Source organism: Bufo bufo, chromosome 11 (genome assembly GCF_905171765.1).
Source record: "Bufo bufo chromosome 11, aBufBuf1.1, whole genome shotgun sequence".
NCBI lineage: Eukaryota > Metazoa > Chordata > Amphibia > Anura > Bufonidae > Bufo > Bufo bufo.
In genome coordinates this window covers 99,910,512-99,925,883 of record NC_053399.1, presented here as the reverse complement: position 1 = coordinate 99,925,883, position 15,372 = coordinate 99,910,512, and the positions used below count along the sequence as shown (strand labels likewise).

Genomic DNA, 15,372 nt, shown 5'->3' with positions numbered 1-15,372 from the left:
TCAGGGGAGAGGATGACTGTAGGACAGGAGAATACAGTCTATTGCTCCCTGTTATCAGCCATTTCAGGGGAGAGGATGACTGTAGGACAGGAGAATACAGTCTATTGCCTCCTGTTATCAGCCATTTCAGGCTGGAGAGGATGACTGTAGGACAGGAGAATACAGTCTATTGCCCCCTGTTATTAACCATTTCAGGGGAGAGGATGACTGTAGGACAGGAGAATACAGTCTATTGCCTCCTGTTATCAGCCATTTCAGGCTGGAGAGGATGACTGTAGGACAGGAGAATACAGTCTATTGCTCCCTGTTATCAGCCATTTCAGGGGAGAGGATGACTGTAGGACAGGAGAATACAGTCTATTGCCTCCTGTTATCAGCCATTTCAGGGGAGAGGATGACTGTAGGACAGGAGAATACAGTCTATTGCTCCCTGTTATCAGACATTTCAGGGGAGAGGATGACTGTAGGACAGGAGAATACAGTCTATTGCCCCCTGTTATCAGCCATTTCAGGGGAGAGGATGACTGTAGGACAGGAGAATACAGTCTATTGTTCCCTGTTTTCAGCCATTTCAGGGGGGAGGATGACTGTAGGACAGGAGAATACAGTCTATTGCCTCCTGTTATCAGCCATTTCAGGGGAGAGGATGACTGTAGGACAGGAGAATACAGTCTATTGCCCCCTGTTATCAGCTATTTCAGGGGAGAGGATGACTGTAGGACAGGAGAATACAGTCTATTGCCTCCTGTTATCAGCCATTTCAGGGGAGAGGATGACTGTAGGACAGGAGAATACAGTCTATTGCCCCCCTGTTATCAGCCATTTCAGGGGAGAGGATGACTGTAGGACAGGAGAATACAGTCTATTGCCCCCTGTTATCAGCCATTTCAGAGGAGAGGATGACTGTAGGACAGGAGAATACAGTCTATTGCTCCCTGTTATCAGCCATTTCAGGGGAGAGGATGACTGTAGGACAGGAGAATACAGTCTATTGCCCCCTGTTATCAGCCATTTCAGGGGAGAGGATGACTGTAGGACAGGAGAATACAGTCTATTGCCGCCTGTTATCAGCCATTTCAGGGGAGAGGATGACTGTAGGACAGGAGAATACAGTCTATTGTTCCCTGTTATCAGCCATTTCAGGGGGGAGGATGACTGTAGGACAGGAGAATACAGTCTATTGCCCCCTGTTATCAGCCATTTCAGGGGAGAGGATGACTGTAGGACAGGAGAATACAGTCTATTGCTCCCTGTTATCAGCCATTTCAGGGGAGAGGATGACTGTAGGACAGGAGAATACAGTCTATTGCCTCCTGTTATCAGCCATTTCAGGGGAGAGGATGACTGTAGGACAGGAGAATACAGTCTATTGCCACCTGTTATCAGCCATTTCAGGGGAGAGGATGACTGTAGGACAGGAGAATACAATCTATTGCCCCCTGTTATCAGCCATTTCAGGGGAGAGGATGACTGTAGGACAGGAGAATACAGTCTATTGCTCCCTGTTATCAGCCATTACAGGGGGGAGGATGACTGTAGGACAGGAGAATACAGTCTATTACCTCCTGTTATCAGCCATTTCAGAGGAGAGGATGACTGTAGGACAGGAGAATACAGTCTATTGCCCCTGTTATCAGCCATTTCAGGGGAGAGGATGACTGTAGGACAGGAGAATACAGTCTATTGCCTCTGTTATCAGCCATTTCTTGGGAGAGGATGACTGTAGGACAGGAGAATACAGTCTATTGCCCCCTGTTATCAGCCATGTCAGGGGAGAGGATGACTGTAGGACAGGAGAATACAGTCTATTGCCCCCTGTTATCAGCCATTTCAGGGGAGAGGATGACTGTAGGACAGGAGAATACAGTCTATTGCTCCTGTTATCAGCCATTTCAGGGGAGAGGATGACTGTAGGACAGGAGAATACAGTCTATTGCCTCCTGTTATCAGACATTTCAGGGAAGAGGATGACTGTAGGACAGGAGAATACAGTCTATTGCTCCCTGGTATCAGCCATTTCAGGGGAGAGGATGACTGTAGGACAGGAGAATACAGTCTATTGCCTCCTGTTATCAGACATTTCAGGGAAGAGGATGACTGTAGGACAGGAGAATACAGTCTATTGCCCCCTGTTATCAGCCATTTCAGGGGAGAGGATGACTGTAGGACAGGAGAATACAGTCTATTGCCCCCTGTTATCAGCCATTTCAGGGGAGAGGATGACTGTAGGACAGGAGAATACAGTCTATTGCCCCCTGTTATCAGCCATTTCAGGGGAGAGGATGACTGTAGGACAGGAGAATACAGTCTATTGCTCCTGTTATCAGCCATTTCAGAGGAGAGGATGACTGTAGGACAGGAGAATACAGTCTATTGCTCCCTGTTATCAGCCATTTCAGGGGAGAGGATGACTGTAGGACAGGAGAATACAGTCTATTGCCCCCTGTTATCAGCCATTTCAGGGGAGAGGATGACTGTAGGACAGGAGAATACAGTCTATTGCCTCCTGTTATCAGACATTTCAGGGAAGAGGATGACTGTAGGACAGGAGAATACAGTCTATTGCTCCCTGGTATCAGCCATTTCAGGGGAGAGGATGACTGTAGGACAGGAGAATACAGTCTATTGTCCCTTTAAATAGGATGCACAGTTACAGATACAATGGCAGGGCAGGGTGGATGCTGGGAGTTGCAGTACATCTCCTGGCATTGTCTCAGGGTTCTCTGCAGGGAGGTTGCTCATCATTTCCTGGCCGCAGTTGTCCGCACATCCCCTTAACGCCAGAGATATGTCGCTCTGTGAGGCCCTAAACAGGATGAGGTCTGAGTGGCACAGAAATCCCTGGACTTACGGGACAAATCCTCTCTATCCCTTATTACGAGGCGACTGGGGATTTATGCTCTGGAGTTACTTGTCCAGTCCTATCATGGCTGCAGACGGCTCCAAGTCTCTAGAGTGACTGTAGAACAGCAACCACCATCATTTCTTATAGTTATAATATCATTGAATATGGCACCTGGAAAGTTCTAATGAGAATTAAAGGGATTGTTCCAAAACAGTCCTGAAAACTGGGTCATAACAAAGGGCGACACACCCCACAGCGAAGGTCCCTTTCTGACACTTATAACTACGTCCTGGGGTAAATATTAAAGAGAAGAGCAAGTTCTGTATGAAATGCTGGGAGATTTCAGCTCTGGAGCCTCTGAAACTGTGACTGCAGCTCTGGCAGGTATCAAAGTTGATCACTAGCTTAGAATAAAACCCCAGTCACTTCAGCGAGCACTCCTGGGGCGTCAGCTCCGGGGCCCCTTTTCTATACAGTGGTCACCCTGCTGGTCGGGGGACTGTATCCATCTTGCATTCCTTTGTGTTTACGGATGTTCCTCGTCAGGATGGGATGGCGGGCGGTGGGTTTGCACTCAAAGATAATTGGGTTGATCCGGGACGGGTGACAGATGACAGACGGGCATTCACCGCCTGAACATCAGATAAACTGTCCAATAGTGTAATAATAAGATAAGAGACAAGATTGTACACTGTGGAGGTGCTGCCCCCTCCTGGTCATTGCTGGTATTACATCCATCCATACTCCTCCACCGGACACTAGAGCTTTGTGCTCAGGGAAGAAAGAAGACACTTATCAAAGTCAGGAGCGCCGGCATCCACAGGGTTAACTCCCCCCTGCCTGAGACACAGAAGAGACATGGAAGATACCACCACAGGTGGATACTCAACCTACAAGGGCTCAGTATCACACAAGACGGGATGAGATACATAGCTCAGCAGTCAGTATCACACAGAACGGGATGAGATACACAGCTCAGCAGTCAGTATCACACAGGATTAGATACACAGCTCAGCAGACAGTATCACACAGGATAGGATTAGATACACAGCTCAGCAGTCAGTATCACACAGGATAGGATTAGATACACAGCTCAGCAGTCAGTATCACACAGGACGGGATGAGATACACAGCTCAGCAGACAGTATCACACAGGATTAGATACACAGCTCAGCAGTCAGTATCACACAGGATAGGATTAGATACACAGCTCAGCAGTCAGTATCACACAGGACGGGATGAGATACACAGCTCAGCAGACAGTATCACACAGGATTAGATACACAGCTCAGCAGACAGTATCACACAGGATAGGATTAGATACACAGCTCAGCAGTCAGTATCACACAGGATAGGATTAGATACACAGCTCAGCAGTCAGTATCACACAGGATAGGATTAGATACACAGCTCAGCAGTCAGTATCACACAGGACGGGATGAGATACACAGCTCAGCAGTCAGTATCACACAGGATTAGATACACAGCTCAGCAGACAGTATCACACAGGATAGGATTAGATACACAGCTCAGCAGACAGTATCACACAGGATAGGATTAGATACACAGCTCAGCAGACAGTATCACACAGGATTAGATACACAGCTCAGCAGTCAGTATCACACAGGATAGGATTAGATACACAGCTCAGCAGTCAGTATCACACAGGATTAGATACACAGCTCAGCAGACAGTATCACACAGGATAGGATTAGATACACAGCTCAGCAGACAGTATCACACAGGGTTAGATACACAGTTCAGCAGACAGTATCACACAGGATAGGATTAGATACACAGCTCTGCAGACAGTATCACACAGGAGAGGATTAGATACACAGCTCAGCAGTCAGTATCACACAGGACAGGATGAGATACACAGCTCAGCAGTCAGTATCACACAGGACAGGATTAGATACACAGCTCAGCAGACAGTATCACACAGGACAGGATTAGATACACAGTTCAGCAGTCAGTATCACACAGGACAGGATTAGATACACAGCTCAGCAGACAGTATCACACAGGACAGGATTAGATACACAGCTCAGCAGACAGTATCACACAGGACAGGATTAGATACACAGTTCAGCAGTCAGTATCACACAGGATAGGATTAGATACACAGCTCAGCAGACAGTATCACACAGGACAGGATTAGATACACAGTTCAGCAGTCAGTATCACACAGGACAGGATTAGATACACAGCTCAGCAGACAGTATCACACAGGACAGGATTAGATACACAGCTCAGCAGACAGTATCACACAGGACAGGATTAGATACACAGTTCAGCAGTCTGTATCACACAGGATAGGATTAGATACACAGCTCAGCAGTCAGTATCACACAGGACAGTGTTATCACCTATACACTCAGGATTTACAGCTGTCGATTCTTGTCCTGTTATTATAAAATCCCATCAAATTTTATTGGTAAAAGAGGCAAAGATGAAGCTGCCTGGAGGAGACGAGCAGTGGGGGCGTCACAGCCTCTGCACATGGAAGGTCTTCCCCATACGTCTCAGCTCCTCCTGGTACTGCAGGTATTCTTCTTCAAGCAGACATCGCAGTGCCGCCCTGCGCATCTAAAAAATGCCATAGTAGGAGCAGTATTATAGTAGTTATATTCTTGTACATAGGAGCAGTATTATAGTAGTTATATTCTTGTACATATGAGGCAGTATTATAGTAGTTATATTCTTGTACATAGGAGCAGTATTATAGTAGTTATATTACTGTACATAGGAGCAGTATTATAGTAGTTATATTCTTGTACATAGGAGCAGTATTATAGTAGTTATAGTCTTGTAAATAGGAGCAGTATTATAGTAGTTATATTCTTGTACATAGGAGGCAGTATTATAGTAGTTATATTCTTGTACATAGGAGCAGTATTATAGTAGTTATATTACTGTACATAGGAGCAGTATTATAGTAGTTATATTCTTAACCATATTTCTTTTTATTGAAAGAAAAATTCAGGGCCGTGACCCACACAAGACAGTACATTGATGACAATATGGTACCAAATAGTATCCAGCATACATGTCAAGTGTAAGCAATACAAAACAGTTATTATCATTGACCCTAGAGTGATATCCAAGAAAAGGAAGGGGGGGGGGGGGGGGATCAGGAAGGGAAGGAGGGGAGGGAAACAAGGAGGTGATAAATTTCTGCTCTATTATGTAAAGTTTCTATAGACTTTCCATGGAGACCACAATTTTAGGAAGCGAGAGCGTGAGTTATTTTCCCAGTGCGCTAGCTCCTCAAAACGGTAGATCTGGTCTACTTTATCAGTCCACATAAGGAGAGTTGGTGGGGAGTCGTTCTTCCACAAGTAGGGGATAAGTAATTTAGCTGCTGTGAGCAGCATCGTTGGAAGGTCATGTTTGGTGGGTGTGAGGGATTTGTTCGGACACCATAGCAAAATAAGCTTAGCATCCAGTGATATCTTGGTATTGCATATTTGATTAACTAAATCCTCAATTAAGGTCCAGAACGGTTGAATCTTTTGGCAGAGCCACCAAATATGTGACAAGGAGCCAGTGTCCAGGCCACATCTCCAACATTTTTCAGAAATTTCTGGGTTCAATTTATGCAAGAATTCAGGTGTTTTGTACCATCTACACAGGAGTTTAAAGGAATTCTCCTGAATCCTCACACAACGATTGAAGCCGTGTGAATGAGCTAGTATGAACGCTTTCTCTGGCTCTGTAAGGGATATGGAGAGCTCCCGTTCCCATGAGGCCACAAAACGAAGCTCCGGGGGCAGGGAGGAAAGCATTTCTTTATACATCTGAGATAATGGCCTAAGGGGGGGTTTGGTAGCCAAAACCTTCTTTTCAAGCCAGGAGGGCGAACTACTATCAGAAAATGGCCCGGTACACAATTTGGTATCTCTCTGGAAATTTGCTAGGTGGAAAAAGGGTGCTGTTTTGACCTCAGGGAGGTCCATTACTGAATCCCATTTTAAACAGCCATCCGGGAGAAGGACATCCCGCAGAGGAATATCAGCGAGCTTAGACCAAATCCCGGAGGGGTTTAACACCGTTGGATGGATGTGGCTTTGTAGTAGTCTAAGCGGCATACCAGTGTTAGGGAAATTAAAGATACGGGACTGAACCATTTTGGACCATTCCACCAACATGCCCCTCCAAACCGGGGACGTATAACAGTGATTAGCAGAGATAGGCCTAATACCCCATAAAGTAAGCAATTCTTGGTTAGACAATAGTGCATTTTCAAGACGGGAGCAAAGAGAGCTAGATTGGCGAGACATAATAGTTACGCATCTGCCTAGCTGTACAGCAGTATAATAAAGCTTCACATCTGGCATCCCAAAGCCTCCGAACCTCCTATCCCTTGTGAGGACAGAGTAAGCAATACGTGGTGACTTGCCATTCCAAAGAAAGCGTGTGAATACCCTACGTATTTCAGTAAAATATGAATTTGGAAGCCAAATAGGTATGGATTGTAGCAAATACAGAAATTTGGGAAGGATAAAGGTCTTGATGTAATTTTTTCGTCCTACCCAAGAGACAAATGGGAGTTTCAGGTTTTGAAGATGTGTCCGGACCGTTTGAAGGAGCGGCAGGTAGTTAAGGGAAGCCAGATCTTGGACATTAGCCGAAACATGAGTACCTAAATACACAATGTCTCTGGAGGCCCAAGTGAATGGAGTAGCACGCTTCAGATCATTAATCACTGCTTGTGGACAAGAGATATTGAGAGCCATGGATTTCCCATAGTTAATTTTAAAATTCGATATAAACCCAAAATCTTCAAATATGAACAGCAATCTGGGCAAGGCTTCCCTGGGGTTTGAGGTCATGATTAAAAGGTCATCCGCGAATGCCGCAGCAACGTGTGTACAAGATCCTATTTGTAAGCCCTTTATCTCTGGGTCCATTCTTATTCTACATAAAAGGGTCTCCATCACTAAGATGAATAGTGCAGGAGATAAAGGGCATCCCTGCCTTGTCCCGTTAGTGATGCGAAATGGTGGTGACAGTGTTCCATTAACTTTGACCATGGCAGAGGGGGTCGAGTATAACGTATAAATGGCAGTAATAAATTGGTCAGGTAGGCCAAATCTCAACAGGGTCCGCGACATATAATGCCAACTGACCCTGTCGAAGGCCTTTTCCGCGTCCGTACTTACTAGCACCAAGGGCTTAGATGATCTTTTAGCCCAATTTACAAGATGAAGAAGCCTTATTGTATTTTCTGACCCCTGTCTGCCATGGACAAAACCCACCTGTTCCTCATGGACGATGTCAGGCAGCACATCCTGAAGCCTAGTGGCCAATATCTTCGCCCACCACTTCACATCACAGTTTAGCAGAGAGATCGGCCTATAGTTGCTGCAGCATGTCGGATCTTTATTCTCCTTATGTAGGACAGTAATGTGTGCCAATAAGGAATGAGGGGCAAGGGAGCCACCAGTGAGAAGATGATTGCACAGGTTCCTGAAACGGGGAATTAGAACATCTTTGAAGGATTTATAATAAGTGATGGGGAACCCATCTGGTCCTGGGCTTTTGCCCGAGGGGATGGACATGAGTACTTTGTGAATCTCTAGATCAGTGACAGGTCTAGTCAATTGAGATGCCTTGGCCGGGGCTATGGAAGGGAGATCTAAATTCTGTAGGAATTTATCAGTAGCTTCTGAGAGATCACTAACAGATGCACCATCTGGGGGGGGTAGATTGTATAGGGTCTCATAAAAAGCACAGAATGCCTTAGCTATATCTGGGGTAGATTTATGCATTTTGCCTTTGGGGTCCTTAATAGAGGAAACAAAGGAGTCAGAGAACTGCTTCTTGGCAATCGCCGACATCAGTCTGTTTCCTCTATCCCCATGTGCATAGGCTTTAAATCGTGAGCGTAGGATCAGCTTTGCAGAGGTTATATTTAATAGGTTTTTTAAGTGTACTCTGGCTTCAGTTAGTTCGGTCAGGGTGCGCTTAGCCTGTGATTCCTTGTGAGAGGATTCAAGGCGAGCAATCTTCGCTAGCAAAGCGTCTAATGCCTGTGTTCTTTGCTTTTTTACATAGGCCCCTAGTGCAATTAGTTCCCCCCTTATAACTACCTTATGGGATTCCCATAGTATGGAAGGAGAAGGCGGGGAATCTGGTGTATCATTTAGCGCGAAAAATTCGGAAAGCGAGGCCTTGATTTTGCACGCGTGGGTGGGGTCCAAAATCAAGGTGTCGTTCAAACGCCATAGGCGTTCTTTTCTCTGTGGTCCGGACAGGGAGAAGTTAATGATAACAGGGGCATGATCAGATAACGTAATACTACCAATCCGGGCTCCAGAGACATTACGAATATGTGAGTCAGACAAGAACAAATAATCTAATCTATGGAATGACATCTTGGCATGTGAATAAAATGTGTAGTCTCGGCCATTGGGGTTTATAGTACGCCAAACATCACGGACCTTCAGTTTTCTCAGGGAAGTTTTAAGCCTTTTCAAAAGCTTATAGGACACAGACGGTCTACCTACTGACGTGTCTACTGCCGGTTCAAGAGCGACATTGAAGTCGCCTCCCAAAACTAACAGTCCATCAGAAAAAGATGACAATAAAGCGAGGGTCTGAACGAGCCATGGTACTTGGCCTCTATTAGGCGCATATAGATTGGCGAATGTAACTGGAGAGTCACCAACTACCCCCTTTACAAAAATATACCTGCCCTCAGGATCCGCTGAAGTAGCGGTATGCTTGAAGGGAAGGTTTTTGTGTATAGCTACACTGACACCTCTACTGGCGGATTCATGTGTACTATGAAACCACTGAGCAAACTTCCTGGGAGGAAGATTAGGGATTTTATTTGTCCTAAAATGTGTCTCTTGCAGGAAGGCTACCGAAACTTTATCCCTCAGAAGGAGAGAGATGGTTTGAGACCTTTTGCATGGCTCGTTCAGCCCGTGTGCGTTTAGAGAGGCGACTACAATTGAGGACATGACAATATATATACTAAGGAGAAAAAGCATATATTATCCATGGAAATATCTGAGAGAGCATAGCATATATGAGCAGGATGAGGAAAGGAGGGGAAAGGGGAACAAGTAAAATAGAATAAAATAAAATAATATAAAATGAGAAAGATAACCAACAACATGTTAGGCTGGTATAAAACCAGCTCAGATGAAATATTCATCTAGAGAAAAGTAGGTGCCTACCTATCACCATCCAAGACAGGGTTGGATTGGCGAGGGGGCAGGTAAAGCACCTTTTGGTCTACAACAAAAAGGGGAGACCAACAACAAGAAATACTTCCAGCACCGGAATCTATCCGGACATTACCCTGCAAATAGGGAAAGAAAAAGTTGCCTTCATGGAGGCAGAGTTCCAAAACAGCAGAAGAGTGTCCCGGTTAAGGTCTGACGTCTCATACATAACTCTAAGCCAATAGTAAAAAAGTAAAAAAGTAAAAAATTGGCTCAAAAACAGAACAATCGTGAACAGGCCACTACCTTCCGCATAAAACACTATGCCGAGGGGCCGGGAGACAGTCATCTCTTATAGTAGAAAAATGAGGTAGGACCTAATATTGGCAGTCTATGTTAGCAGACAAATAGTACCAATGTCACCTTGGTTTGAGCTCAGGTAAGGGCTCCGTCCATCCTGCTGCGACCCAAACGATCTGACTTGTTTGCAGATGCCGTCTGCCAGGAGGACACACGTGGCGGGATAGGCAGGGGGCCATCTTGATCGGCTGGTAGCCACGAGGGGATCTCCACCGGAGGGACATCCAGGGACCTCCAAACTGACTCTAGGTCTGCGGGAGAGCGAACTGTAAGCAGCTTTCCATTCCTGGAGATCGCCAGCCCAAAGGGATATAGCCATCTGAACGGGGTCGACGTCTTCCTGAGGACTTCCAGTAAGGGCTTAAATAAGCGCCGCTTAGCCAGGGTAGATGGCGCTAGATCCTGGAACATCTGAATCGGCGTATTCTCATATTCTAGTACCTCCATTTCTCTTTGCCTTTTCAACAGTGCCGCGGTATCTACAAAACTTAGTAGGCCGCAAATCACGTCACGTGGCGGTTCTTGAGGTTTGGGCCTAGGGCGCAGCGCCCTGTGTATGCGCTCCACCACTATTCCCTCTGCTCTTTCCGGTTCAAGCATCATGGAAAATAACTCACGCGCCACTGTCGGCAAGGCCTCCGTCGCAATAGATTCAGGTAGGCCGCGGATGCGTATGTTGCGCCGGCGACTTCGATTCTCCTGGTCTTCCAGTTTCAAGAAGGCATCGTTCAATAGGGCCTTGTGAGATGCTAGCACCTCTGATGCTTTGCCTTCATAGGTCAAAATGGCTTCTTGCGTGCCTTCTAATGTGACCACTCTCTGGCCTAGATGTTTTATGTCGTCTTTGATGTCCGCCAGATCTTGTTTGAGAGGCGTAAGGGCCGATTCAAGAACCCGGCGAAGGGTCCGCTCCGATAGAGGCGGATCTCTGGGCCTTCTATCTGAAATATCAGAGCCGCTGCCCGCGTCAGAGAGTTCTCCTGCGTCGGAGTCATGAGCATTAGACGCCGCCATATTGGCGCCTTTCTGTGTGGCAGCTCTCGGCGTTTTCCGGAGAAACTTCTCCATCTCTGGCTGTTTGGAGTGCCGTGGGGTCGACTCTGAACTTCCTCTGATCTTCTCCTTGCCAGGTTTCCCCATAATAAAGTAAATTATAGGCTTATATAGGGTTAGTGAGCCGGAATGCTGGAGGAGCTCAAGCTCGTGCGGCCATTCAGCTGCGTGGCTAGGCTCCGCCCCCTATAGTAGTTATATTCTTGTACATAGGAGCAGTATTATAGTAGTTATATTCTTGTACATAGGAGCAGTATTATAGTAGTTATATTCTTGTACATAGGAGCAGTATTATAGTAGTTATATTCTTGTACATAGGAGCAGTATTATAGTAGTTATATTCTTGTACATAGGAGCAGTATTATAGTAGTTATATTCTTGTACATAGGAGCAGTATTATAGTAGTTATATTCTTGTACATAGGAGCAGTATTATAGTAGTTATATTCTTGTACATAGGAGCAGTATTATAGTAGTTATATTCTTGTACATAGGAGCAGTATTATAGTAGTTATATTCTTGTACATAGGAGCAGTATTATAGTAGTTATATCCCTGTACATAGGGGGCAGTATTATAGTAGTTATATTCTTGTACATAGGAGCAGTATTATAGTAGTTATATTCCTGTATATAGGAGCAGTATTATAGTAGTTATATTCTTGTACATAGGAGGCAGTATTATAGTAGTTATATTCCTGTACATAGGGGGCAGTATTATAGTAGTTATATTCTTGTACATAGGAGCAGTATTATAGTAGTTATATTCTTGTACATAGGAGCAGTATTATAGTAGTTATATTCTTGTACATAGGAGCAGTATTATAGTAGTTATATTCTTGTACATAGGAGCAGTATTATAGTAGTTATATTCTTGTACATAGGAGGCAGTATTATGTATTTGGTGTTGTTCACTATAATGTGACCCTCGGTACTCACTATTATGAGTTCTTTATTTGCCATCTGGATCTCCCTTTTCTTTTGGGCGTTGTGATGTTGCTGGATACGGGTGTTAATGACTCTTCGGGAGTCCTCTTTCCATTCATACAAGAATCTGAGACTCTGCTGACTGCAGGAAGAATGAGAAATAGGAGGCTTCTTGTTATATTGAAAAGTTTAAGATGTGATAAAAGTGACATCACCGCTCTCCACATATACTGATATATTACATCAGTGACATCACCGCTCTCCACATATAATGATATATTACATCAGTGACATCACCGCTCTCCACATATACTGATATATTACATCAGTGACATCACCGCTCTCCACATATAATGATATATTACATCAGTGACATCACTGCTCTCCACATATAGGTGATATATTACATCAGTGACATCACCGCTCTCCACATATAGGTGATATATTACATCAGTGACATCACCGCTCTCCACATATAATGATATATTACATCAGTGACATCACCGCTCTCCACATATAGGTGATATATTACATCAGTGACATCACCGCTCTCCACATATAGGTGATATATTACATCAGTGACATCACCGCGCTCCACATATAATGATATATTACATCAGTGACATCACCGCTCTCCACATATAATGATATATTACATCAGTGACATCACCGCTCTCCACATATAATGATATATTACATCAGTGACATCACCGCTCTCCACATATAATGATATATTACATCAGTGACATCACCGCTCTCCACATACAAGTGATATATTACATCAGTGACATCACCGCTCTCCACATACAAGTGATATATTACATCAGTGACATCACCGCTCTCCACATATACTGATATATTACATCAGTGACATCACCGCTCTCCACATATAGGTGATATATTACATCAGTGACATCACCGCTCTCCACATATAATGATATATTACATCAGTGACATCACCGCTCTCCACATATAAGTGATATATTACATCAGTGACATCACTGCTCTCCACATATGATATATTACATCAGTGACATCACCGCTCTCCACATACAAGTGATATATTACATCAGTGACATCACCGCTCTCCACATATAATGATATATTACATCAGTGACATCACCGCTCTCCACATATAAATGATATATTACATCAGTGACATCACCGCTCTCCACATACAAGTGATATATTACATCAGTGACATCACTGCTCTCCACATATAGGTGATATATTACATCAGTGACATCACTGCTCTCCACATATAGGTGATATATTACATCAGTGACATCACAGCTCTCCACATATAAGTGATATATTACATCAGTGACATCACCGCTCTCCACATATAATGATATATTACATCAGTGACATCACAGCTCTCCACATATAAGTGATATATTACATCAGTGACATCACCGCGCTCCACATATAAGTGATATATTACATCAGTGACATCACCGCTCTCCACATATAAGTGATATATTACATCAGTGACATCACCGCTCTCCACATATAATGATATATTACATTAGTGACATCACCGCTCTCCACATATAATGATATATTACATCAGTGACATCACCGCGCTCCACATATAAGTGATATATTACATCAATGACATCACTGCTCTCCACATACAAGTGATATATTATATCAGTGACATCACAGCTCTCCACTTTCTAAGTGATATATTACATCAGTGACATCACCGCTCTCCACATATAATGATATATTACATCAGTGACATCACCGCTCTCCACATAATGATATATTACATCAGTGACATCACCGCTCTCCACATATAAGTGATATATTACATCAGTGACATCACCGCTCTCCACATATGATATATTACATCAGTGACATCACCGCGCTCCACATATAGGTGATATATTACATCAGTGACATCACCGCTCTCCATATATAATGATATATTACATCAGTGACATCACCGCTCTCCATATATAAGGTTACATTATGTGTTTGGCTATTACCGTTTGACTTCAGTCTCTGCGATCCTTAGGAGATCATCTCTCTGTAATATAATTTAATGGGGGATAATTAAGAAAGGTGAGTGGCAGCTTTCAGTGACGTAACTGGAAATCACTGGACCCCACATCCAAATTTTGAATGCCCCTTCCCCAACCCCTGGTAAATTCTTCTCAACCCCTCTTCGGGTACAGCTCTCAGACCAGGCCCAGCAGCGGCTCCGTCTGCTTCCTACACGTATATAATGTATAGCACTGTTAATGGCGCCCTGACAAAGTCTTTTTGTCCTCCTCTCGGGCGTGCCCCCTCTGAGTTTGTGCCCCATAGCAGCCGCTTCCCCTATTCCCACTTTAGGTACGACCCTGGCAGTTTCTACTTACCTGGGTGATGCTTCTGGTGTCACGGAAAGTCCTAGGTTCCAGCATCTTGAGCCTCTAAGGAACACAGCAGCACAGAGTGTTTAAGGCAGTGATTTCTCCACTGAACTGATGACGTCAGAGGATATCTGTATATGTTTGGAGTAATGGCTGATGTCATACATAACACAGCTCTGTACTCACTACTCAGAATCTCGGAATTCTTCCTCCATCCAGAATACTGTTACCATAGAAACAGTCAACAGGAGTTCTAAACATGTCACTTCCTGATCCTTTAAAATAAAAAACTTTATTGACACAGGAACAAGACCAGTAAATGATCACTCAGAGATGTGACCTATTACAATCAGACATTTATCACTTGTTCTGTGGCTACCTAATAAATGTAATTTGTGGCACAGCACTTCAGAGCTGCACTCACTATTCTGCTGGTGGAGTCACTGTGTACATACATTACTTATCCTGTACTGATCCTGAGTTACATCCTGTATTATACTCCAGAGCTGCACTCACTATGTACATGCATTACTTATCCTGTACTGATCCTGAGTTACATCCTGTATTATTCTCCAGAGCTGCACTCACTATTCTGCTGGTGCAGTCACTGTGTACATACATTACTTATCCTGTACTGATCCTGAGTTAC

General features: G+C 44.3%; 1 protein-coding gene across 1 annotated transcript; it reads right to left on the bottom strand.

Annotated features, from left to right (window-relative positions):
- Window positions 1–5,258: 5,258 nt before the first annotated feature.
- On the bottom strand, window positions 5,259–15,002 carry C11H1orf189 (chromosome 11 C1orf189 homolog). The gene is made up of 5 exons (XM_040412491.1): window positions 14,910–15,002; window positions 14,730–14,781; window positions 14,355–14,395; window positions 12,373–12,502; window positions 5,259–5,434 (listed from the first exon to the last, which is right to left on the bottom strand). The coding sequence occupies exons 2-5, from the start codon at window positions 14,772–14,774 to the stop codon at window positions 5,333–5,335; spliced, it is 318 nt and encodes a 105-aa protein (XP_040268425.1). The 5' UTR covers window positions 14,775–14,781; window positions 14,910–15,002; the 3' UTR covers window positions 5,259–5,332.
- Between the last annotated feature and the right edge of the window lie 370 nt (window positions 15,003–15,372).